At 38.3% G+C, this 26534-nt stretch overlaps 1 protein-coding gene across 1 annotated transcript in view; it reads left to right on the top strand.

The window, feature by feature from the left end:
• The window catches only part of Gpc3 (glypican 3), a 406231-nt gene that overhangs the window by 32371 nt on the left and 347326 nt on the right, over nt 1-26534 (top strand). Inside the window, exon 2 of the mRNA XM_090326767.1 lies at nt 1930-2091. Within this exon, the coding sequence (XP_090182893.1) occupies nt 1930-2091 (162 nt within the window). The remainder of the gene's footprint in view (nt 1-1929; nt 2092-26534) is intronic.

Below are 26534 nucleotides of genomic sequence, written 5' to 3'. Positions count from 1 at the left end.
AAAAGCATGACACCCTATCTGAAAATAACTATAACCAAATGGGTAGAGAGAGTGGCTTAAGAGAGGCACTTGCTTAGTAAGTATAAGCCTGAATTCAAACCCCAGCACTGCCATTTTTTCTTTCTTGTCCATCCTAGGGGTTTGAACTTAGGGCTTGGGCACAATCTCTGAGCTTCTTTTGCTCAAGGCCACTGTTCTACCACTTGAGCCATAGCTCCAGTTCTGGATTTTTTTTTGATAATTTATTAGAGATAAACATCTTGTTCTTTCCTGCCCTGACTGTCTTTGAACCCAGATCCTAAGATCTCAGCCTCTTGAGTAGTAGGGATTACATGCATGAGTAGCCCAGCTACTGCCATTTTTTCAATCAGTTTTATTGAAATATAATTGATATGTAATTGAAAGTCTATTTTTAAAGGGTACAACTTGATGTTTTTGGCTTGTATATACACATTAGACACAACAAATATAATATATCACTCCCCAAAGTTTCCTTAGCAGCCTCCTTCCCACTCTCCTTCCAACCTTTCATTCCTTTTTAATACCACTGAACTGCTTTTTCCTCACTATAGATTAGTTTCCATTTTTAACTTTCTTATAGGAATGTAATTATATGGTAGGCACTATTTTTGGATCTAGCATCTTTCACTTAGTGTAATGCTTTTAAGGTTTATTCATGTAGTAGCATGTAGCAATGTTTTTTTTTGCCAGTTGTGGGGCTTGAACTCAGGGACTGGGCACTGTTCTTGGGCTATCTCAAGGCTAGCACCCTCCCACTTGAGCCACAGCACCACTTCCAGCTTTGCCTGTGTATATGGCACTGAGGAATAGAACCCAGAGCTTCATTCATGCTGGGTAAGCACTCTACCACTAGGTCCCACTCCTGGAACCCATATCATTCCTTTTTATGAGTAAAAAGAATTCCATGTGTGGATATACCATGCTTTATTCTTCCTTTTTATTATTTTCTCTATATTACTAATCAGCATTGGCATCATGTTTAATATGTTTTAATTCAGTTGTTTCTTGTCTCCAGAATATAAACTCCATGTGGACAGGCTCTGTATTCTTCTGTAACTACTGTGATTAATATGTATTTGTTGAGCGACTTGCATCTTACTCTAGATCTTTCATAAAAACAAACAAACAAACAAACAGCAATGACCGGGAGTTTGGCCTAGTGGTACAGTGCTTGCCTAGCATGCACAAAGACCTGGGTTCAATTCCTCGGTACCACATACATAGAAAAAGCCAGAAGTGGTGCTGTGGCTCAAGTGGTAGAGCTCTAGCCTTGAGAAAGTCCAAGGACATGGTTCATGCCCTGAGCTCAAGCCCAGGACTGGCAAAAAAACAAAAACAAAAACAAAAACCACAAAAAAACAGCAACAAAGCTTTGATATAGTATAAATGCTTTGATAATTGCTTCTGAAAAGCAACCCTAGATTGTCCTGACATTTGAAAATCACTGGAATTTTAAACATTTTTTCTTGGTTGTGTTCTTCATAAATTATAATCAGGAAATGTAAATTATAGGAGTGAAGATTGATCTTTTAACAGACAAATTAAACATCGGTGTTCAATGACATGTATTTGGTAGCAGTATAAATTAGTTTATGCAGAATTTATGAGTCAAACTGAGGCAATTAATTCTGATGGTTATTCAAAAAGAACAAGTTGTAAGGACAATTGGTTAAAAAGTAAGGATTAATGGATAGTATTTTTGAAAAATAAAAATTTGTATTTTAAAAGAAATGTTTTGTGCCATTTGCTTGTGTGTGTATGTGTGTGTGTGTGTGTGTGTGTGTGAGAGAGAGAGAGAGAGAGAGAGAGAGAGAGAGAGAGAGAGAGAGAGAGAGAGAGAGAGAGAGAAATAGGGGAGAAAGGAGAGATATTGTGCTTACTGAAACATGAAAACCTTGTTTGTTTCAGGATCAGATTTGCAAGTATGTCTCCCCAAGGGCCCAACATGCTGTTCAAGAAAGATGGAAGAAAAATACCAACTAACAGCTCGATTGAACATGGAACAACTGCTTCAGTCTGCCAGTATGGAGCTCAAGTTCTTAATTATTCAGAATGCTGCGGTTTTCCAAGGTGAGCTGTGGGAGTCACTGTCCATGTATTGCTCAATGGCATTATTCTTTGGGCTCTCAAATGCTAATTAATTTATAAATTACCATGTTAGCATTAATACTTAATATTTAAAAAATTCACCCAGTAAGACAGCAAAATGAAGCCTCGTTTTCATCTTTGCGAAAGAGTGATTGTCAAAAATCATTATCCCAAGACATTCTATTTCCCTGTGTGCCTAGGTTGTCAATCTCTGCCTAGGGAGTAAATGATACTTTCAGTTAGTCCCTAAGACTTCGTTCAAAACCACAAAACAAACTGTTTCCTTAAATTGCAAGGTCAGTTTTCTTCAGGAGTTTAGATTCCTGTGGAGCACACATGAACTTCTTCAGACCACTAGGCCCATGTCTGTTTAAGAAGGACAAGCTGGCTCATTGGCCACACATTCTCCATTTGCGTGAGTGGTTACTACTTTCCTTGAGAGTCTTGGTTCTTAATCTGCCTCTGTTATGACTATGAAAGAAGCTGTTGTGGCCTTGTTGGACTAGGTAGCAAATTATGTTATCCTTGCTAACTTATAAGACCTACCATAACAACATTGGGGAGGGGGATAGGGAGGGGGGTCTCTCTCCTTCAGTTTAAAGATCCAGAGAGAGTCCTTTTTGTTCCTCCCTAATCATGGGACTTGAACCCTGGGCCTGGAAACTGTTCCTGAGCATTTCAGCCCAAGGCTACCACCCTACTCCTTAAACCACAGCACCACTTCTGGTTTTTTGGTGGTTAATTGGAGATAAGAGTCTCATGGGCTTTTTTTGTGCCAGGGCTGGCTTTGAACCATAATCTCCAGATCTTAGCCTCCTGAGTAGCTAGGATTAGAGGCTATCAGTGCCTGGCTCAGGCAGTGTCTTTAATAATGATGATGGTGGTGGGTGGTGGTACAAGAAGTGCTTTAGGTAACACAATATACTTTTAACTGCCTTCCATGTAGCAATCATTCTATCCTCACACCATATTCATGAGTAGGCATAGTATCTTCATTATGTACATGAAGTCAAGGTCTTACACCATTTTACTTGGGCTACCTTTGAGGACTGGAGAGATTAATTATGGAGTTGGGGGGTTCTCTTTTAACCCTCTTTAAGTATATAGTACCTGCTGTTCATTCTCTTCCTTCCTTCCTTCCTTCCTTCCTTCCTTCCTTCCTTCCTTCCTTCCTTCCTTTCTTCCTTCCTTCCCCTCCCTCCTCTCTCTCTTTCCTCTCTCTCTCTCTTTTTCTTTCTTATCCTGGAACTTGAATTCAGGGTCTGGGCACTGCACTGTCCTTGGGCTTTGTCAAGGCTAGTTCTCAACCACTTGAGCCTCAGCAGCACTTCCAGCTTTTTTCTATATATGTGATACCGAGGAATCAAACCCAGGTCTTTGTCCATTCTAGGCAAGCACTCTACCACTAAGCCACACTCTTGGCTAATCTGCTACTTTTTGTTGGTTCTGCATAGAGAGAATCCATATCAGATACAAAAATAACACTTCTATTTGATGTGATAAAGCTTTAGATTTATAGCACTTTTCTTAGAATTAGCCTCTGAATTTTAAGTTTTTTTTTAATGTGCTGATCCTGGGGTCTTGAGTGCTGTTCCTGTACATTTGTTCTCAAGGATAGTGCTCTGCCACTTGAGCTACAGCTCCGTTTTGCACTTTTTAGTGGTTCCTTGAAGATGAGTCTTATGGAATTCTGGCTTGAAACAGAGATTTTCAGATCTCAGTTTCCAGAGTAGTGAAGATTATAGACATGAACCATCAGCACCTGGCATAAAGTGGGTTGAGCATATTTTTGTGTATTATAATAAAATTCTAAGAATTGGCTAAGAAAATTCTTCAAATTAGCTAATAAAACATACATTCACTACAGTTTCTTGTGTCAAAGCCTTAGAGGGTGTTAGGTTGATGATACAAAATACAATATATGAGCTCAGAGTATTTGTTAACCTATTTAGGCTGTCAACCCTGAAGAGTTTGTTAAGAGTAACAATTTGTCAATAGAATGAATAATTGAGGTTGATTTAAAAAATACCTGTACCATTCATGTACTTCTTAGATTGGCTTTGGAATTGAAAGTGGGATGATAAGAAGGGGAATGATAGGGTTCAAGTGGAGGGCTGAGTCAGTCTTTGGAGCATCAAGGTACTTTTTAAGAATGGAGTGTTAGACATTGAACTCTTATATAAGTAAGCTCCCCAGATGTTACCTTATCACCATCATTTGGTTAGACAGGCACTATAGAGAAATGACAAGGGGATGCAGAACAGCTGTTGTGGCTGTCCATCTGAGGGCTCTGAGTGTCCTCATTTATATCCAGTCCTACGCTTAGCATTGAACTCGATTCCAGATATGGCTGCTGTGGTATAGAGACTGGATACTAAATAAATGAATGAAATGAGAAAAGTAATATATGCTTTTTGTGTCTCCCTCTGTCTCCCCCCACCACTTCCTTCAATTATGAGGGTAACCTTAACAAAAGAGCATGAAGACAGCTAAATAATGCCTGAACTTGTTCTAGTTATTGCTTCCAAACTTATCATCCTATAAACTAATTCTTTATCATGTTTCAGTTCTCTCTCCACACCCTCCCCCATGCTGGGTTTTGAATATGAGACTTTATGCTTGTTCAGGTGGAACTCTAGCACTTGAGCCTCACATCTAACCCTGCATTTTGCTGGTTATTTTAGACATGGACTTTAGTGAACTTTGCTGCCCAACCCTGTCTTGAGCTGTCATCCTCTCCTTTACCTTTTCCTAGCTTATTTCATAAATTGAGCCCCATATGAAAGAGTAAATCATAGTCCCAGCACTTCAGCCATGTTCAGAGAGAGACTACCCTCACATCTTTTCTGTAACAAACAAATATTTGTCTGTGATATATTGCTAAAAAAAGGCAAGACATCAACTACTTTTTTCCCTTTTCATTGATTATTATGACAATTAATTGAGAGTGAGAAGCACACATTTTTCCCTCTAAAATTCACACTCCCTCGAGAAGATTCTGATAGACCAAATTATTAAGAAAATCACCCCACCACTTCGTTCATGTGAAATTGGATATGGCAGCTTTTTTTTTTTTGCCAGTGCTGGGGCTTGAATTCAGGGCCTGAGCACTGTCCTTGGGCTTTCTCAAGGCTAGAGACCTACCACTTGAGCCACAGCACCACTTCTGGCTTTTTTCTAAGTATGTGGTACTGAGGAATTAAACCCAGGTCTTCGTGCCTACTAGGCAAGCACTCTACCACTAAGCCTCACTCCCGGCACATATGACAGCTTTTGAGAGCTATTTTGTTTACCACATGAAGCTGAGGAAAGCTTATCTTGGTCTTGGCCTAGATCCACAGTCCCCTTAGGATTCCTTCACTAGTTCACATTAGGGATGTTGTTGAAGCTGAGTATTTCCTGCAAATATATGCACAGTTCCATGAGCAATTCTTACTGCCTCGGTTTGGTTTTTATGTCTTCGTTCGCAGGACGCCTTTGCCCTCATAAATGAGCCTGGAGCCTTTTGCTACAGTGGTTGGAGTGCTCTACTGCTAATGTTGTTTGGATAATGATTGAAGCATTTAAAAAGTTGTTCTTTATTTTCAATCTTTGCATTGCCTCGTTTCCTAAATTTAATTTACTTAGATGTTCTTAGGAAAATGGGGCAGAGCACAATCGTTTTTTGTTTCTGCTTAATTAATTCTTTTTGAAAAACTCCCACAAAGAGTAGCTTCTCCTTTCTTCCTCTTATTGTTCTTCCCTACCTTATAATGATGATGATGATGATGATGATGATAATAGTGAAGATATGTATTAAGTGACTTCTGTATGATGCTTACTTTTACATAATTATCTCATTTAATTTTCTTAGCAGCCCTATGAGGGCTCTACTGTCATTATCATCATTTTACAGATGAGAAAACTCACTGATGCTACAGCTTCTTGTAAGCCATCCTGTGACATGACTCTCCTTGTTCTTAGTGTGTTTAAAGTGAAATAAAATTACATGGTGGGAAGAGAGCATCAGTGGTTCACACCTACAATCGTAGCTACTCAGGAGGTTGAAATCTGAGGATCACAATTTGAAGCCAGCCCAGGCAGAAAAGTCTTGAGACTCTTAGGCTCCAGTTAACCAGCAAAAGGCCAAAAGTGGAGGTATGTTTCAAGCTTTGAGTAAAACATCCAAGAATAAGCACAAGGCCCTGAGTTCAAGCTCCAGCACCAATAGAACAGGAGGAATATATAGTCCTCTTGAAGAAAAATAGTGTAGATGAACAGCAAGAAGTAACAAGTGAACTGTAAGAGTTGAGGACATAAAATAGACCCACAAATTCACTAAATGAAGCAGTTGAGGCCATTTACAGAGGGATATTTCTCAACATGCCTCAGTAATACCGATAATATAGACCTTATAGCTGATGTTCGTAGTGATGGTTGTGAATCAGTAAGAAAAGATCAGATCACATTATAATCTCTTTCAGAAAATTTCCATTTTTAAAAGACTTTAAATAATTCTTGCCTAAGAATACGGTAGAAGCAATCGACTTAAGGGCAGAAAAATCAGAGTTCAAGTTCTAGATCTGCATTTATGAGCCTTAGGATTTAAGGCTCTAAAAGCCTCAGTTTTTGTTTCTGTAAAACAGGGCTACAAATCCCAGTCCTACTTATAATACAGATAATGTAGGTGAAAAGTGTCTTTTTTGTGGGTCAGGGGCTTGAAGTTGGCCTGGGCACTGTCCCTGAGCTCTTCAGCTCAAGGCTACCACCCGACCCTCGAGCCAAGCCCCATTTCCCATTTTCTAGAGGTTAATAGGAGATAAGAGTCTCAGGTCCTTTTGTGCCTGGGCTGGCTTTGAACCTTGATCCTCAGATCTCAGCTAGGATTACAGGAGTGAGCCACCACACCCGGCTCGAAAAGTGTCTTTTAAGTCCATAATACACATTAGACACACATTGTGTAGGCAGCTCATTTATGTGCGCCACTTATCTGCCGATAGTGCCAACCAAATACGTGTATTGTCCCAGACACATTAACCTAGACAAGGCTAGAGTTCATAAGGTTCTTCAGTAACTTTTGCCACATGGTGATGATTTATCTCTAGACAGCTCCAGTACACTAGTGAGAGTATACATACACAAAGATTCTCTGGGGGATAAAGGGGTTTTCTTTTATGTACTTGTGGATGTGAAGCTGTGTTCTTTAGAATGTCAGTACTGCCAAGAGCAATTTCAGCTTTTTGTAACGCTTTTTTCTGGCTGATATTTAGCATATTTTATACATAAACAGTGGCTAGATGAGGCAAAGTGTGTATTTAAGACACTTTTTTATCTCAGTCCTGGGGTTTGAACTTAGGACCTAGATGCTGTCCCTGAGGTCTTTTGCTCAAGGCTAGCTCTCTATCAGTTAAGCTACAGCTTCACTTTCAGGTTTAATTGGAGATGAGCTTCATGAACTTTCGTGCCCAGGCTGACTTTGAACTGCAACCCTTGAATCTCAGCCTCCTGAGGACCTAGGATTACAGGTGTAAGCCACCAGGTGCCGGGTTTCAGGAAACATTTTATTTCATGGCAGAAACAATGCCAAGGTTGGTGTTAAGCCTAGGGAGCCCCAGTTGATTCTTGCCCAGAGTTGGAAGGCTTGCTTTCTTCGACCTGTTTGGGGGGGAGGGGAAAAGGGAAGGGGTGATGCCTCTGAATGGAGGGGGAACAGTTTTTCTGCTACTGCTTCTGTTTCTATCTACTCCTGCCAGTACCTAAACTTTTTTTTCTGTCAGATTCCTGTCTTTCCCACTCCTCTAAAATAACATAAGTCTTGGTTAGAACACTTTTCAATAAACTCAGAGCAATTTCTCCCGTCACATCTGTTTGGAATAATTGTTTATGTGATATTATTCAAGCACAGTTTTTTCTCCCTTCATAGTTAATATGTGCCTAAATAATTGGTTGAATGTTGCTAAACATGTTTTTGTGATTCTTTTATTTGTTAATTTGAGGGGTTTTTTTGGTAATATGGTGAGGATTTGAAGTGAATACTGAACAATTTTTCTCCATTTCACAATTTTTCCTCCTGACCAGCCTGACAGTTCTGCCCAGGTTTTAATTCTGAGCAGGCTGAGCCCCAACTTGAATTCTCAACTTGAACTACTGGCCACTCTATCAAAGCCTTTTTTCTTCCTTGAAAATAACATTCAGGAGAGAATAATTACATTGATGTCTAATCAGAACTTAATTCATTTGTCGGGGCTAAATATAATCATATACAATGGAATAGAAGAATTTTAAGAACATGAACTATGACCAGGAGAGAGGTTATATGTCCTCAAAAAATGTAAATTATTAATCTGACCACTCATCTGTGTAGCAGAGCTCTAGTAATCCCATTATAAAACGGTGCATTTCTCATCAGAGCACACAAGATGCTGGCTTTAATTAGTGGACTTTTATGGCACTAGCTCAAAGAGCTATTTTGGTTACAAAGTTTTTAAAAATGTAGTTGGTTTAATTATTAGTGCTATGTGGACAAACAACTGGCAACAGAGTGTCTCAAGTCATTTCAGTTTCGAACTAAGAACTTTTGGATTCAATTTGGTTTTTAAAAATTCTGCGACTCCAGTTGAGCCAGTACTGGGGGAATTACAAACTCTTTCCTGTGCCCTCTTATTGATCTAGAAAAGTCAGTCATTAGGCTGAAAACTGTTTAATAAAAAGAGCTTAGGAAAAAATGATTTGGTGTGTAGTTGTGGACTATTCTGGGGCCAAGCGGGAGGTGAAAAGATTATAAAGATTTGTTCTTTTACCACAGCCCATGATTTTGGCTGCATTAGGGCTGTGAACTCACCTCTTCTTGTTCATTATGGCCGCCTACCACTGTCACTATCAGGGCCAAGAAGCAAATTAAAGGATATGCGTGCCCTCTAGAAACTTCCATGAAGAATACTAGTTTGGCCTAGAGTGATTACTTCCCTGGTCTCCCCCAGTGAGGTTTGTTTACTTTCTGAAAACATATGTTCCTCCACCTCTTTCTGTCTCACTGACTTACAGTACCTGATATGGGAGTAATGAGGCATATGTTTGAGAGATTTGAATTCTCCTGTCAGTAGAGTAGAGGTAGAAACAATTTTCCTCTAAGCTGGAAGCAGTAATGTTGAAATTAAAAAAAAAACAAACCTTGCCTTCTGTTGACTGTGAGTTGCTTGCAGAGGTTGAGATACCTTCTCACACCCCTCCTCCATTTAGATTTAAGTTCCACTTAGATTTAAGTTCCATTCAAATTAAGCTTCTATCAGCTCTAGGGACATTTTGGCTGGGTTTTCCAGAGTCTAGGTGGGGTTAAGATGACAATGGGGTGGGGGTGGGAGTGCAGAGAAAGAGAGAGAGAGAATGAGAGCACAAGTGAGAGAGAACAAGCAAGAGAGATGAAAGTTCATATTCTAAAGTATTTTCTTTGTACTATCTCATTTCAACCTCATACCAACCTATGAGGTTGATTCTTTAGATTTGCATTATCTTACTGATGAGGAATAAAGCAGCTTATAGAGATTAGGTATTTGTGCACATCAGTAAATTCACATGCACGTGTTAGTCACATGAATGATGGTCCTTACGGCCAGAGCCTGTAAGCATCCATCCAATTTGATTCATGTTCCCACATAGTCTCCCCAATTCTCTTTTTCTTTCTTACAAGAGAATTCTGTTGCACTTGGTTAGAAAACATTAGTTAAGCAAGTATGTAGCACTACTGAAGGTTAATATTGTGATGGACTCAAAGATGAAATGAGATGTTTATCTCCAATTAACCAGAAATGAGTGCTCAAGTGGTAGACCACTAGCTTTGAGCTGAAGGATCTAGAGACAGCACCCAGACCCAGAGTTCAAGCCCATGGCTGACAAAAAAAGATAATAGAAAACTTAACTCAGCTCTACCTTTAAATAATTCCATATTCAAAACCCAAAGGCATTTATATGTAACTAGCATGAATTCATAGCATCCTAAGAGAAAAGATGTTAGAAAAAGCTTGGGTCATTTTGGGGGGAGAGAATAAGTATGGATGTAGGTCTATGGGAGCCCTGAAGATCATACATTTTGGGGACCCTTTTGAAGATAAAAAGAAGGAAACTCTAAATGCCTGTGAATCTTCAGGAAGTGGCTGTGCCTGCATGCTTTCCTTCGCTTATGGGAATATGGGCTTGGAAAAGGTTACTTCCAACAAGAGGGTAGAGATTTTTTAGAGGACATTGCCTGTAGTAATTCTGCAGACAGATGTGGTTCTTAATCAAAGAAGAGGGCAGATGTGGGAGTTAGGTAAAACCATGTAATTCTTTTACTCAATTACATGAAATTGAAATTATAAGTTGTCTTTTTGGACTCCCTGAGTGGGTTTATCATCTGTCACTCAGACTTCTCTCTTGAATGGACCAAACTTAAGAGGATGTCGAAGGCCATGGCGTGTCTTTAGGCTGGCTGGGGTCTAAGTCCAACTCAGGCTCAGTCCAGTGGAGAACTCAGTCCTGTTATGGCTTATAGGAATCAAACTCATGATAGCCATTATTTTTGTTAGTGACTCTTGTATATCTGTAAACAATTCTATATGAAAAAGCATGGCTTGGCTGATTTAAATTATATTTTTCTGCCATGCATCCCATTGTACTTGTGTTGTATGCTTCGTTATAATTAACATGAACATGTGCTAAAATGTCTACTGATAATCCTATCATTTAAACATAACCTTCTGAGACATTTTTCATGACTTTTCATTTTTCTTCTGCGTGTATGTGGATATTTAAGGCTCTACAGTATACACATTTTTCACTGGTCCCCTCGTGGTCTGAATGAGTTAATGTAGCCTCTGACTGTAACCAGCAAAGGAATACTCTTATTGTGTTCAGATGCTCCCCAGATTTGGATGACATTTTGGAACCAATTAGTATAATCAGTACATAAAACTAGGGTCCATTCTATTCCCTCTCCTGGGAATTCACACTAGCAACCATTCACATAAACTCTCCTTTCCTTAGATTCAGTTTTATATTCAATATTATATTGCAAAATGGTAGAATGGGAGGGCTTTATAATTCAGTCTTGAATTAAAATGCTCCTGTTGCCCACTAGTCACTTTCACAAACTAATGATAATAATTATAACCTTATAGAGTTGTAAAACAAAATTGTAGGAAGGGATCATTAATTAATGCAGAACATTATTCTATAACAAAGATAGATTCATCAGAAAATATTCTTCTCCATTTGTAAGGCAGATTTCTCCAAGGTAATGGGTAGTTTCTTCTTTACTACTGGGAGCCTTTGAAAATATAAGAGGAAATAATTTTAAACATATTTTTGTGTAAGTCTTCATGAACTGAGCTCCTGGTCTCTGCCCCTGACCCTTTTGTTCTCAGGGCTAGTGCTCTCAAATGCTTTAGTGCACTTGAGCCACATCTCCATTTACAGCTTTTTGGTGGTTGATTGGAGATAAGAGTTTCACAAACTTTCCTGCCCAAGCTGGCTTCAAACCATACTCCTCAGATCTCAGCTTCTTGAATAGCTAGGGTTGCAAGCATGAGCTATTGGCACTTGACTAATTTTTAAACGTATGTTTACTATGCAAGTAAGTACTATATTTTGTTAGACAAGGTGAAAAAAAGGCAAAGAAACAAGAAAGTGGGAAATAAAATGACTCAGGTTCTTTCTTCCAGAGGATAACCATTATTCACATTTTGATAACTAATAACATTTAAAATAAAGTTTTATATAAAACACATAGACATATGGTATAAACAAATATGTGCATGTATCTATATATAGTTTATATATTTCAAAATGGAATGCTTGTTCTTTATGAAATATAAAAACAGGCATGTTTCTGTGTCAATGATGTAATTTTTATAATAGAATAGTGGATATCTTCTACTTTGTAGTGTAAATTTCTCATGTTAATATAAGCTCCTTGATTGGCTGAAATTGAGGTTGCTCATAGTGAACAATTGTGAGATAAGTAATGCCCATCTAACTAAATATAAATGCACATCCTTAATTATTATTTGCTCAGTATAAATTCCTGCAACTAGAATTGTTGTATTAGAGGCTACACAGTTTAAAAGGTCTCTCAAATTTGTTTCCTTATTTGTTTTCCATTTAGTTTATACCTATTTATACTTTAATAAGCATTACATATAACATTCATATATATATATATATTTTCTTAACCACTCATTAAATATATTTTATTATAATGTCAGCTTGCTTATAGGAAAACTTGAAGGTTATTTGTATGATTACTTTGTAATTTCTATTTAATGTTGTTTGTTCTTAAAATAAGGTATTAATAGTTCCTTTTTAAGAATGTTTTATTGATTTGTAAGAACTATTTATATATGCCGAATGCTAACCTGTTTTCTGTTATAAGTTGTTTTTACTGATTGGTTAATCTAATTTTCATATTTTTTGTGGGTGTTTCAAAATGCGTCACTATCTTCCTTAGAGTTCCAATATGTTCTTTTTTCAATAATCAACATTACCTTTAGCATGAATCAAATGTATTTTCTATTCCTGTTTAGAAACCAGCTGTATGAAAGAGGTAAGTAGTTTAAAGTGTTTGAGTTTGTTTTCTTATGTGCAAGACAGCAACACCTTGACCTGCTGACCTGTCTGGGCCTTTGAAGATCAAAAGAGGTAATGTATGTGAAAATACTTTGAAAAGTTGAAATGATTATTTATTGTCCTTATTCTTCACTTGTCTCCTGATATTCACTACCAGGATGAATTAGTTCCTGTGTACTGTACTGACATCAACCTTGCTTTTCTTTTCCCTGAATCTGAAACCTCTGTAGCCATTTTACTAGGATGTACTCTTGGTCTATAAGTACAGTGTAGCTTACATCCTGGTAGCTGAAAAGGTGCTTGGAGGGTGGTAAAACATCACTTACCACCAAGCTCTTCCTATGTGGACTCTGGGCATGTTTCCCACCTTCCCTGCTGGGAAATGTGCCTTGGAACAATTCTTTGATGTTGGGTGTATGTTATTCCTTCATGGCCCAGTATTTAATAACAGCTTAAGAAATCCAGTCAGAGAGACCAAAGTACATATTGTTGTTGCCCACTAGCTTAGTAGGTGAGGGGCACCCCCAAAGCCTTTTTTCACATGCCTATTCTTTAGGGACTGGGAAAACTACTTTTTCTAGCAATTAACATTTGAAAGCGATACATGGGTCTATCAGATACATCAGTGGTTTGGCATTGTTTTTGGTACATATTCTGGAAAGAGTTGTTCATTGGGAAAACCGTTTTTTAAAAATATAATGAAATGACCATAATAATTCCCCTTCTCTACATGCCAGATTGAAAAAAATCACAGAGGCAGAAAAAAAAAAAACAATTAAGGTATCACATGCATCAAAATAATCTTTAATAGGAGAACAAAGTAAGTTCTTTCTGGCAATCTCTGCCAGATCACTGTAGGGAAAGAAGAGCATTAAATGATACACATATTATTTCAAATATAACCTTGAAGTTTTTTTTTTAATTTTTGATGGATGAGGAAGATAGTGCATACCTGAAGAAATGAAGCTTTCTGGAAGGTCACAAGTGTCTCAAAGTGGTGAGGCTAGACATTTGAACTCAATTTAAATGAAAAACAAGATGAACTAGGCTTACAAGATATCTCTTACCTATTAGATTTGAATAATCATCATAATATTAATAACCATTGCATAGCATTTCCCTACCCCCCATTTTACAGATGTGGAAAGGGGAGTTATTATACAGCTTGCTCAAGGCTACAGAAACGTTAAGTTTCAAACTTCAATGTCATTGACCTTTTCATTGAGTTACATTTCTCCCTTGGAGCTGGAAGATAAAATCCAGCTTTACAAACTAATTAAAATGATCCTAATGGGTACTGAAAAATAACATATGTCATTAGGAAATTGTACAGTAATAGAGAAATAAACAAAATACCCAAATGATGGTCTCAAACGTTGATTTGGCAGAAGGCTCCAAATTCCATTGATGTGAAGCAGTTCTCTGTAGGGATATATGAGGCTAAGTTTGTGGTACGGTGGATGTTCTATATAGTGTGACCCGTGACTACATTTCCCTGTGCCTTATAAACACACACACACACACACGCACGCACGCACGCACGCACGCACACACAACACCACCCTTCAGAGTTCATTTTGGTACTTTTCAGCCTGACATGTAAAGGGGCTGCTATCCTGACAAACACAATCTGGCCAGATGTTATTATTTTGCACTATATTTAATTTCTTCCTGCCAAAGATTTCGACTTCTTTTTTTCCTGATAAAGATCAGGGGAAATTGTCTGGTATTTACAAAATCCCATCCAGGCGTATCTGTTACAATGTTCACTTAGCAGAGTTTATTAGATTATTAGGGCTCTAAACCCTTGGGCTCTTTTGTTATTGAAATTTTTTCGTAGAAAAGAAAAGCACAAACATCTTCAACAAATTTAAGTGGTATAATTAGGCTCCGGACTTGTCTTACAGGCATTTTAGAATTATGAAGATGATTTAAATAGTATTTGCTTCCTAAGAAACTGGCTGAGTTTGACAGGCTAGGTTCTTTTGCTCTCTTGGTTAATGGGGAAAGTGATATCTGGAATTGAAATAAATTTGCTATAGTTGTGTGGTGGAATTACTCCCCTAAGCACTTAGCCGTACCTCATGGGGCCCCTCTTTCTTGGCCTAGTTAAAATGTAGGCACTTCAATGTTCAGGCAACATGTGGCTCTCTCGTTTCCTTGCTCTTGAAATCTGCTTTGAGGCTCTTAAATGCTATTTTTTTTCCTATACACATTATATTAGACATAGAAAACAGTCAGTAATAGTCATCGTCAATAGTTCCAAGGTATAATCAATTATGATTTATGTACACTACAGTTTTCTTCAACAGATTTCATTGTGTAGTGCATGTAATGATTATAATTGCAAGTATTTCCAGTTGAAAGTGGGTGTCCACATATTGTGCATCTATTGTGAGAATGTCGACAGGGGATGGTTACCTGACTTAACAAAACTAAGGAGCCAGTAGCTGTTCTGGAACAGTTGGAAATTAGATGTACATGGGAGAGAGAAATAAGAACAAAAAATCAGGATAGTTATGCTTGCTTGTTTTGGGGAGTGAGGTGGAATAGTTACTAATTTTGGGCACCCAAATTTTGGCATAGCAAACTTTTCTTTAGAAAGGGATAGGGTGTGTGGGAGTTAAGCCTAATGGTGGAGTGCTTGCCTATCATGCATGAAGACCCAGGTTTGATTCCTTGGTACCACATATGTAGAAAAAGCTGGAAATAGTGCTGTGACTCAAGTGGTAGAGCTCTATCCTTGAGAATGCATAAGGATAGTGTTCAGACCCTGATTTCAAGCCTCAGGACTGGCAAAAAAGGAGAAAGGAATAGGACTAATGAAGGAAATTGAATGACAATGTTTATTAGATATGCCAATATGAGTACTTTCTTCTATTGTACATTTATGTGGTGCCAGACTAGGATTGAGCAAATCATTAATAAAGCGCACTTCTTTTGAAATTATGTTAGAAATGTCTTACAATTAAGCAAGAACATATTTAGGCATTTTCTATTTGTTTTAAAGTTGGTCAGAATAGTTTTATGGGAAAAATGCAACAATGCAAACATATGTTTGTACATTAAATATACAGGCAATAAATATTGAAATGGCAGAAGTGAATTCCAGGCAAGAGGTAAATATTTTGTAAAAATTAATGATCTAGAGTGAACTGTTATTAACTCAGGCTCTGTTCATTTGAATATCGTGATAATTTGACTTGGGCTGAAGTATACTTTCATCACATTTATGAAGAAAGAATGTACTAAACAAATTAATAGTGTATATAGGAAGGCATGTTTAACTTGCTTGAAGGATTTGAGCATGCCTATTAATGTTGGAGCTGCTAATTACAAAGAACTTTGCTTATTAAAGCAAACCTGATAGAACATCTACTTGGAAACACTTTATTAGCAGCAAGTTTGAGTTACTCTAAGTACGGAAAAAATAATAAAAGTCAGTGTAGCATTTAAGAGAAAAGATTCTGGAACAAATTGGACTTAGTCTCAACTCTCATTACATTGAGGAATGTATTTAACCTCTCTACATCTCAATTTCCTCATCTTTAAAATGGGGACAGTAGTCACAACTAGACTTAACTTGGTTGTTTTGAGGAGTGATATGATGTAAATAAAAATTAATGTGTAATAATGCCCAGTGTATAGTAAGTGCTCAGTTGGTATTAGCAATTGTTCATTGTTTTCGGAAAACGTGCACAACTCACTAACATAAACTATCTTTTCTTTCATCAATGCAGACTTAGGATTGTGTTCCAATAAAATGTCCTGTTGGTTTATCTTATTTTTGGGGGGATGGCAGTTCTGGAGTTTGAACTCAGGGCCTCAAATTTGATATGTAAGCACTCAATCATCTGACCCACACCTGCACCCTTTCTGTCTTTCTTCCAGTCTTGGAGCTTGAATTCATGGCCCAGGAACTGTCTCTGAGCACTTGTGCTGCAGTCTAGTGCTCTACCACTTGAACCACAGCTCTCCCTCCTTTCCTCCCTTCCTCCTTCCCTTCTCTTTCCTCCTGTCCCTTCCTCTCCCCCCTCTCCCTCCCTTCCTCTCTCCCTCCCTCCCTCACCTCCTTCCCTCCCTCACCTCGTTCTGTGATGAGGACTGAACCCAGCACTTCATGTGTTCTAGATAAGTGTTCTATCACTGACCCATACCTTTGTCCAAAATCATATTTGTAAAGCTACCCATTCTTAATTGGCTTGGGATACCATCTGGAGAATAAATTTCATGAATTGGCCCATGTGACATATAAAGGCATGATCCCTGGCCTCAGAGTTTTATCAAAGGGCTCATATTGGCTTGTAATTCACTATGTAGTCTCGCCTGATCCCAAACTCTCTTTAAAGTGCTAGGATTACAGGTGTGGGTCACTGTAGTCAGTCCAACAGAGAAGTTCTAATGGAGCAGATTTTATGGTATAAACTTAGTTGACCATAAATTGATACTGTGAAGTTATTATGGAGCCTTGAAATTACCAAAACATTATATACCTATTTCATGAAAATACTTGAATTAGTCTTCTAATGTTGTTCATATAATCATACTCTCCTATATAAGTTAGTTTCAGAAACAAAGTTAATAAATTCTAATAAACATAAAACTCCATGAAAATAACCCAGAGAGTTGGGAATGTGTCGCAGTGACCGAGTGCTTGTCTGGCATGTCCAAGATCCATTTTTTTTTTAGCATTGAAAAAAAAAGAAAAAAACCAAAACACACACACACAAGGACCACTCAGTCCTAACATCTAGTAGTGACCATAGGTAATACAAATCTTTTGGATTTTCTTTCTGTGTTGTGCACATGGCCACACGCACACCACACAGAATTTGATTTCACAAAAGATGAAATCCTTTTATCTACATGAAAAATATATGCTAGTGATGAACCACAGTATGTATGTCTCTTTCAGTTATTTTCAAGTGTGGCTTAAAATAGAATATTAATTTATAGTCAGGCAGTGGACTTGAACATGAAAATTGCACATAATTTTATATCTGAGAGTCCTTCCCAGATCTGTTTCTATTGAAAACAGTAGAGATTCAGCACAAGGAATATGGCTTCAATTATCCTTGTAGGTCTATTATAATTCAGAATGGATGTGTGTGTGCACGTTATGCATTGTGTGCATGCATGCATGCTAGGAGGTTATTTTCCCTGTTTGTGTGGCCTAGTGACAAGAGCAGTAGACTCAGACTAAGAAGATATAGCTTGTGACTCTTGAGTCCATCACAACTCACTGGATGACCTTGGGAAATGAATGTCATTTCTCCAGACCTTAGTTTGTTTTTAATATGTAAAATGTGGATTTAGATTGGATACTTTCTGCAGCACCATACTGTGCAAAGAATGTGAGTTTTTAAAAGTCAAACCTGTCTGTTTGACTGAAAGTTCCTGAGGCTCTGTACATATCATCCTAGACAGAGGACATATGATGAATCTTAGTTTCTTCAGTGCCTGCTAGACCAAAGGCTATAATTTTAAGTCTATCAGGAGTTTGACTTTTGAAAGTGCTAAATTCTCCATTAGGAATAAATGTGGAAGCTCCAGGTTATTTATCGTTATTTACACTTTCCATCCATAACTGCTAGTGTCAAAGACTCTGCTGACATAACTGCGTCAATCAGGTTAACTTTAATCAGTTTAGTGATGGCAAAGTCACAAATTTATCAAATAGCCAATCATAATGCAGGAATCTTCTAAAGCCTGACTGAATTATTTATTTTGTTATGATGAAAATGTCTGGGCTTTATTGGGTTTTCTTTGAAGAACTTGATTCAGCTTGAAGTCTAGAAGATAAAAGATCAGTGATTGTCTCTCAGATTTTTATTCTGTCTTCCTTCAAGGCTTTTCATTTTTCACAAGCCAAGTTGTTAGCACTTTTAAGTCAAGGTGAAAGCGCTGTGATATTTTTTATCCTAGGGGGTTAAACATGTGTGAAAAAATTTTCTCTTTGATTTCTTGTTCTGTTTACTTCGTGTGGAAATGGTGTGACTATGAGCTAATAAATTAATCTTCTGTGAGTCTCATTTCCTTTATCTGTAAAATGGGGAGAATAATCTTAGTCTTCTTTAGATCACAAGTTATGAAATTGAGTGAAACACAAGCAAATGTTTAGTTATGAAACAATTAGAAGGTTTTATGAGTATTGTTCAATTTTATGCTATCACTTCAGCCTTCTCTAGACAGATCTAACTTAACAGCCATGTCTGAATCAGTAGCTGGAATTCAATTCTGTCATTTTGAACTCTCCATTGTTTTGCCTGCTACTTGGATATTGTATCACAGAATACCTTATCCTCCCAAGGTTATAAAAATTAAAGGATTCAATGAAATAGAGACAATCATATTCAATTGAAAAAAAGGACAATTTTCACATACACTGTGAGTACTGAGAATCATTAACTAGATTGCTAAAAATACAGCGCCAGATACTCTGATAAGGGAAATAATTCATATTGCTTTCAAAATGGCTAGGGCAATTTTGGAGGTAGGATAGAGCGGGGGAGTGGGGGAGTGGCAGTGGGAGGTCAGTGAGAATAGGAGACAAAGAAGAAAAATATATTTTAAATACAGCTATCTCGAATGATTCTTTCTGGGTCATTTCCAACCCCTACCACATGCTTATTATTCTTTACCCAGAAATCTATAATATAGATGGTGAAATTACAGTAGAAATGAGCCTTTGTACTTAGAAGAAAGTTGTATGGCCTCTCTAAGCATCACTTTTGTTTGCTTTTTTTTTCTGACTGACTCTTTCAGAGGCTCTGATTACCAGCATAACAGGAAAGAAAAGAGATAAATACCTCGCACCAAAGCAAAACACAAAAGGAAGCCAGATTAGAAAATTGACAAGTATTGGAGGGAAAGAATTTGAGTATAGTAACATGATCACGAGTAGGAAGGAAGGGTTTCCAGTTTACCACAGAGATTCTTTCATGCTTAAGTTATCATGGCTAATTAACTTTCATGTGCTAAAGCAAATTTCCCTGGATTGAACATGCACTATTTGAAAATGACATTTACTGAGAATTGAAGCACTAGGCATGTTGTGTTCCTGATGTGGCAGAAGCTGCGCCCTAAGAAGTGATTATTCAGCCTCTCCTACTTGGAAGTCCCATGGGAAACTTGGTCTTTTAGCCTTGAACTTAGAACCCAGGTGCCAATTCAAATGACATCATTTATTTCCTAGCCCTGGGGCCCATGAACCTCCTAGAAAGTAGTAGGTCAGTTAGGTTAGCACTGCTTGTCACTCAGCTTCTGTCCCATTCCTCCTCTCCCAGCTCTAAGCTTCCTTCAAAATAGAAGGGCAGAGGATGTCCCTGAATGAGACTGAAAGCATCTCCAAGGCCTGTTCTGACTTGATCTCTATGTTTCTTTCACCTTCAAGGTGTTGAGCAGATAAATATAGATCTGCTGTAGATATCTTCAGAACATTGCTTTCTTTCTGTAAACTTTGGAATTTTCATCTCTAAAACTGATCTACTATATGTTTAGTGTATATTGGTTCTAAAAATTAGAAGGCAATATGAAAGCAAATGACACTACAAACACATTTTTAAAATGTGAGGCACTGTCTTCTTACAATGAGTTTGGGCAAAGTAACATTTCTGAGCTACAGTTTATTTGCCTAAAGGGTTGTGTGGACTACCACATTGTTAACTGAAGTAAATGGATGGGTTGCAGTCAGTTCTCTGAGCTCCTGAAATTGTATATGAAATTTCTTATTTTTTCATATATTTTTTATTGTAATTAAAAGAAGGGTTACATTATATTGACCAAATACATGGTGCATTACTTCACATACAGTGATTTACTTTCTCATGTCTTGGTCCCCATTTCCCTCCCCCCAACCCTGCCCCACATCTTGTTTCCCCCCCTTCCCTATCCGATTTCAAATAACCAAATAAACATATATACAATATATCAGATAACAAGATGAAATACTGTAACAATATGAGATAACCAAGGGACAGCAAAAGAGATGAGAGATAACATAGTACATTAAGGACAACAATCACTCATTATATGGCTTCTGTTTCTATATCCTGGAGGTCCTTTCTTTTAGTGTCATACTGTATGGCCTTATGTATCTAGGTTTTGTTCTATTGTAAATCTCTGCTAGTAGAGCCAAAGGATTCTACCGATTATGACAAATGAGAGAAACCATTGAGCCTATGTTCCTTTGAGTCTGGCTTACTTCACTTAATATGATTTTTTCTAAGTCTTTCCATTTCCTTACAAATGGGGCAATATAGTTCTTTCTGACAGCAGCATAGGATTGCATTGTGCATAAATACCACATCTTGTTGATCTACTTATCAACTGAGGGGCATCTGGGTTGGTTCCATATCTTTGCTATGGTAAATAGTGCTGCAATGAACATCATTGTGCTAGTGGATCTAGTGTGTCCTTGTTTCTGGACCATTGTGTAAATGCCAAGTAGTGGAATTGCTGGGTCATAGGGGAACTCTATGTTTAGTCTCTTGAGGAACTGCCATATTGCTTTCCATAGTGGTTGAACCAGTTTGCACTCCCACCAACAGTGTAGTAGTGATCCCTCCTGGCAACATCCCCTCCAGCATCTGTTGTTAGTAGATTTCTTAATCATGGCCATTGTAACTGGAGTGAGGTGGAATCTTAGAGTTGTTTTGATTTGCATTTCTTTTATGGCCAGAGATGTGAAGCATTTCTTCATGTGTCTATAGGCCATTCTTATTTCTTCTTCAGAGAAGACTCTCTTTAAGTCTTTGGCCCATTTTTTATTGGGATGGTTGTATCTTTGGAGATTACTATTGGAGTGATTCGATTTTTTGAGCTGTTGATATATTTTAGGTATGAGGCCTTTGTCTGTTGTATGATTAGTGAAGATCTACTTCTACTCTGTAGGCTTTCTAGTTAGTTTGCTAGCTATGTCCTTTGCCATACAGAAGCTCTGCAGTTTCATGCAGTCCCACTTATCCAGACTTTCCCTGATTTGTTGTGCTTCTTGGTCATTATTAAGAAAGTTTTGACCCGTGCCAAGGAGATCTAGTGTATCTCCTATTCTTTCTTGTAAAGTTTTTAGTGTATCTGCTTTTACCTCGAGGTCTTTGATCCATTTGGAGTTAATACTTGTGCAGGGTGACAAAGAAGGATCCAACTTTTTTTTTCTGCAGGTGCTTAACCAGTTCTGCCAGCACCACTTGTTGAAGAGGTTGTCTTTCTTCCATTCTATTTTTTTGGCTCCCTTATCAAAGATTAGGTGGCCATAGGTCTGTGGATTAATATCTGGTCCTCAGTTCTATTCCATTGGTCTTCAGGCCTGTTCTTGTGCCAGTACCTAGCTGTTTTGGTCACTATAGCTCTGTAATAGAGTCTAAAGTTTAGTATTGAAATTCCTCTTGCCCTGTTCTTTCTATTAAGAATTGTTTTTGCTGTACAGGGTCTTTTATTATTCATATGAAATTTTCGATTTCCTCTTCTATTTTTTTAAAGAATGACATTGGGATATTGATGGGTATTGCGTTGAATTCACTGATAGCCCTTGGCAAGATTGTCATTTTCACGATATTGATTCTTCCAATCCAGGAGCATGGGAGGTTTTTCCATTTCCTCAGTTCTTCTTTAATTTTCTTTTTCAAGGTTTTAAAGTTTTCATCAAAAAGATCCTTTACATTCTTGGTTAAGTTAATTCCTAGGTACTTTATTTTCTTTGAAGCTATTGCAAAAGGAGTTGCTTTCCTGATTATACCCTGCTACCTTGCCAAAGTTTTGAATCAGCTCAAGCAGCTTGGGAGTGGAGTCTATAGGATTCTTTAAATACAGAATCTTGTCATCTGCAAAAAGGGAAAGTTTCACTTCCTCTTTCCCTATTTGGATCCCCTTTATGCTTGCTTCTTGCCTTATTGCTCTGGCTAGGAATTCTAATACTATGCTAAAGAGGAGAGGAGAGAGTGGACATCCTTGTCTCATTCCTGATTTTAGAGGGAATGGCTTTAGCTTTTGCCATTCAGTATAATGCTAGCTGTGGTTTTGTCATACACAGCCTTTATTATACTGAGTAATGTTCTATGGATTCCTAGTTTCTCCAGAGCTTTTAGCATAAAAGGGTGTTGGATTTTTGTATATGAAATTTCTTGTATGAGTAGGTTGCTCTGTTCTATGCTCTGTTCTAGGGAGAAAGTACATGGTCTAAATCAGATTTGTGAAGGGGTCTATGCTTCTTGAACAGTTAATAATCACAGTAATAGCTGATTTCTTAAGTTCCATTTGGCTCTAATTTGATTCTGTGGGAAAAAATCGTAGTCCGAACAAATAGATTTAAATTTATGATTATTTAATGGACTCAAATAAGTAGTCTCGTTTATTTTAACAGCACTCAGTGCAGAATTTCTCAGATTTAATAATATCCGTTTGGGTACTGATTACTGGCGTGTTCTGCTACCACTCAGACTTCTACTTGGCTGGCTGAAGCAAGTATTATGTTGGGTTTTTTTCATCTCCTTTCTCAAGTGCAATTATTTTATCCTTACGTATGTTGCTTTGAGAGAGGCTGGTTAGCTAGTCACCAGTGTCTCATGCCAGTAATCCTACCGATTCAGGAGGCTGAGCTATGAGGACTATGGTTCCAAGCCAGCCTGGGCAGGAATGTCTGTGAGACTGTTATTCCCAGTTAACCTACCAAAAAATCCAGGAGTGAAGCTGTATTTCATGTGGTAGAGCACTAACCTTAAGCAAAACAGAAGTGCCTAAGCTCTGAGTTCAAGTCCCAGGGTCAGCATGAGGGGGGGTAGTAAAGGGAGAGAAAGGGAGGGGGGCTGAGAGAGGGAAGAGAGAGGGAGGGAGGGAAGGAGGTGTGGAGGGAAGGAGAAAGAAAGAGAGAGAGAGAGAGAGAGAGAGAGAGAGAGAGAGAGAGAGAGAGAGAGAGAGAGAGAGAGAGAGAGATATTTTTGGCTTGTACAGTTGGAAGCTTTGTTCATATTTGTCAACTTAGTCTAATAAATACAAAAACCAAACAACAATAGCAAAGCTATAGCCCAGCCAGAGGCATTAGAGGAGTTGCAGAATTTACAAACCCAGCTGTGTTTGTTCAGATCATGGTTAGGCTACTGTGTATATACCATTTGGTTCTCTTGGGGAGTGATACAGTTTAACATCCCAACATCTGTAGAAATAGCACATTTATTCACTCAGTTATGTACACTGAGCATTCTGTTTTAATAAAACGACGTTGCATTCAACAATTAGAGCAGATTTTCCAGTGATTAGAAGGGAGAAGGGAGAAGTCTTCCAGTGTGTTTTAGAGCCCTATTCATTGATGACATTGGAAGGAGAAGATTGCTGAAAGGATGAGTGCACTCACCTTGATCTCTGGGAGGGAAGCCATTCTCTAATCAATCACAGTTTAGTGGGGAAAGTGGGCACTACACAAGAGGACACTTCAGATAGTTTTTCTTCATGGCTCTGCTACAAACCAGTATTGAGCACATCTTTTCCTGATGCTCAGCCTCTTGGGCAAGTCGTCATCTTAAGGCCTTTTTTTCACGGCTGTTGTAATCATTGTTAATGTCATTATCCTAGTGAGGACTTACATTTACTTACTAGGAACCACTATGCTATGTGGACATGTTGGACATGGGTGATTCATGCCTGTGAGCCTAGCTATCCAGGAGCCTGAGATGTGAGGGATGCTCAGGTAGAAAAATCCATGAGCTCTTTATTTCCAGGTAACCAGTAAAAAAGCTAGAACTGGAGCTGTGTCTCAAGTAGCAGAGTACTAGCCTTGAGCAAAATTTCTCAGGGGCAGTGCCCAGGCCCCAAGTTCAAGCTCTAGGACTGGAAAAAAAGAACTTGTATTAAAAAATTTAAATTGTTATTCTAAAGATAATGTACAGAAGGGTTACCATTTCATAAGTCAGATAATTACAAGAGAGTTGATTTAATCCTTTCAATAATCGCATTAAGTAGGTGGTAGTGTCTTTTCTTTATGGGTGAGGCAAGAGGAACCCCAAAGAGTTGAAGTACTTTGGTCAAGTACTACTTGCACTACTACCTGCCAACTCCTTCCTGATTTCCTGTTCCCTCCCTCCTTCCCTCCCTCCCTCCTTTCCTTCCTCCCTGCTTGCCTGCCTTCCTTCCTTCCTTCCTTCCTTCCTTCCTTCCTTCCTTCCTTCCTTCCTTCCTTCCCTTCCCTTCCCTCCATCCACATCTTCCCTTTTTTCTTCCTTCCTTCCTTCCTTCCTTCCTTCCTTCCTTCCTTCCTTCCTTCCTTCCTTCCTTCCTTCCTTCCTCATGATATTGCAATTTGCACCTACCTTCAAGCTTGTCAAGCAGCTATTTCACCATTTAAGCTACACCTCCAGCCATGTGATTTTATTTTCTCTCATAGCTACCAGTCACTGCAACTTCTTCATCATATGCCTTCCCCATCAGTACACTACTGCCCTACTTTCAGCTATCAGTTCTACCAGTTAAGTCACTTCCTGCTGCCAGTGTTATGCCCTCTGTTTTTAACATATAGTCAGCACACCATTGTCTCCAGGACACCTACTCTAGCCACTTCCTCCATTGGGTTGGATTGCCCTCTTCTGTGTTCCATAATAATTTTGTATCTCTGGTCATCTCATTAAAATTTAATAACCGATATTTGATCAAGGCCTACAGTGCTGTTCTAAGTACTGTTTTAAGCTGATTGTATGTTACATCTGAACTGAATGTGTATACTGAATGTATCATTGAATTCTCTCAGCAACCCTATGATGTAGGTACTCTTAGCACCGTGTTTTACAGATGTTCAGAAACTTGACCATGATCACAGAACTATTACATAGCACTGCTTTAAGTGAAATTCTGAACACATACTTGGGAATCTGGCTTCAGTGTCTGCTCTATACTGCCCTTTGCTTTAAATAGTACTTTCTCCAGCAAGTTTCTTAAATTACTTTAAAAATAATTTAGGCTTCTAAAAGTACAAATTTTAAGCTTGAATCTGGGAATGAAGAGTTCTCAGAGATTTTTTTTAACAGACTAAAAGAACTAAAAATGCTTCTGGTGTTATATTATACTACAGTTATATCAAGTTAAATGTCCAGCTATCTACTTCTCTGAGACATAGTTCTTACTTTGCAGATGGGAGAACCAGGGATGGGAAGATGTGGACTTTAGTCTATGAATTGAGGAATATTAGCAATATTTTTGGCATCTACCCTCAGGATTCCAGGAATACCTAAAATGTCACTGGACATTGTCAAACGTCCTCTGGTAGGGCCAGCAAATTTGCCTTCCATTGCCAACTTGTAGCCTGAAGTCTCTGGTTTGCGAATGGCAGCTTGAAAATTTCAATGCTCATGCTAGTTCTCTTCCCATTTCTGAGTTGACTCTCACTATAATTCCAATAAAACTATGATTCATGAAGTACCTTTGTACACTAATCTTCTTTTGTGAAAATGCCCTTTTTGTAGTATAGAAATTGTTTAATAACTAACCAGAGAGGCATTCATAAGTGGTTCACTGGGTGCTTTGTTGATTTAATCTATTTATTCATTGTCTTCTGGTTTTCCCCTTCCTCCCTCCCTCCCTCCCTCCCTCCCTCCCTCTTTCCTTTCTGGGCCTGGATGCTGTCCCTGAGCTTTTTCACTTGAGCTACAACTCACTTCCAGTTCTATGGTGGTTAATTGGACATGAGTCTCATGGACTTTCCTGCCTGGGTGGCTTCAAACTATGACTTCAGATCACAGCCTCATGATGAGCTGGGATTACAGGCATCAGCCACTAGCACCTGACTGATTTTTTCTTTTATAAACAACTTACGTATACATTTTGTCTGGCTGGGTTTGATAGAAAAGTATATTACTGTCAAAGTT

Source organism: Megascapheus bottae, chromosome X, assembly GCF_031878675.1.
Source record: "Megascapheus bottae isolate mThoBot1 chromosome X, mThoBot2.hap1, whole genome shotgun sequence".
In the NCBI taxonomy this organism is placed as follows: Eukaryota; Metazoa; Chordata; class Mammalia; order Rodentia; family Geomyidae; genus Megascapheus; species Megascapheus bottae.
Note: the sequence above shows the minus strand (reverse complement) of the source record. Positions and strands in the feature narration are given on the sequence as shown.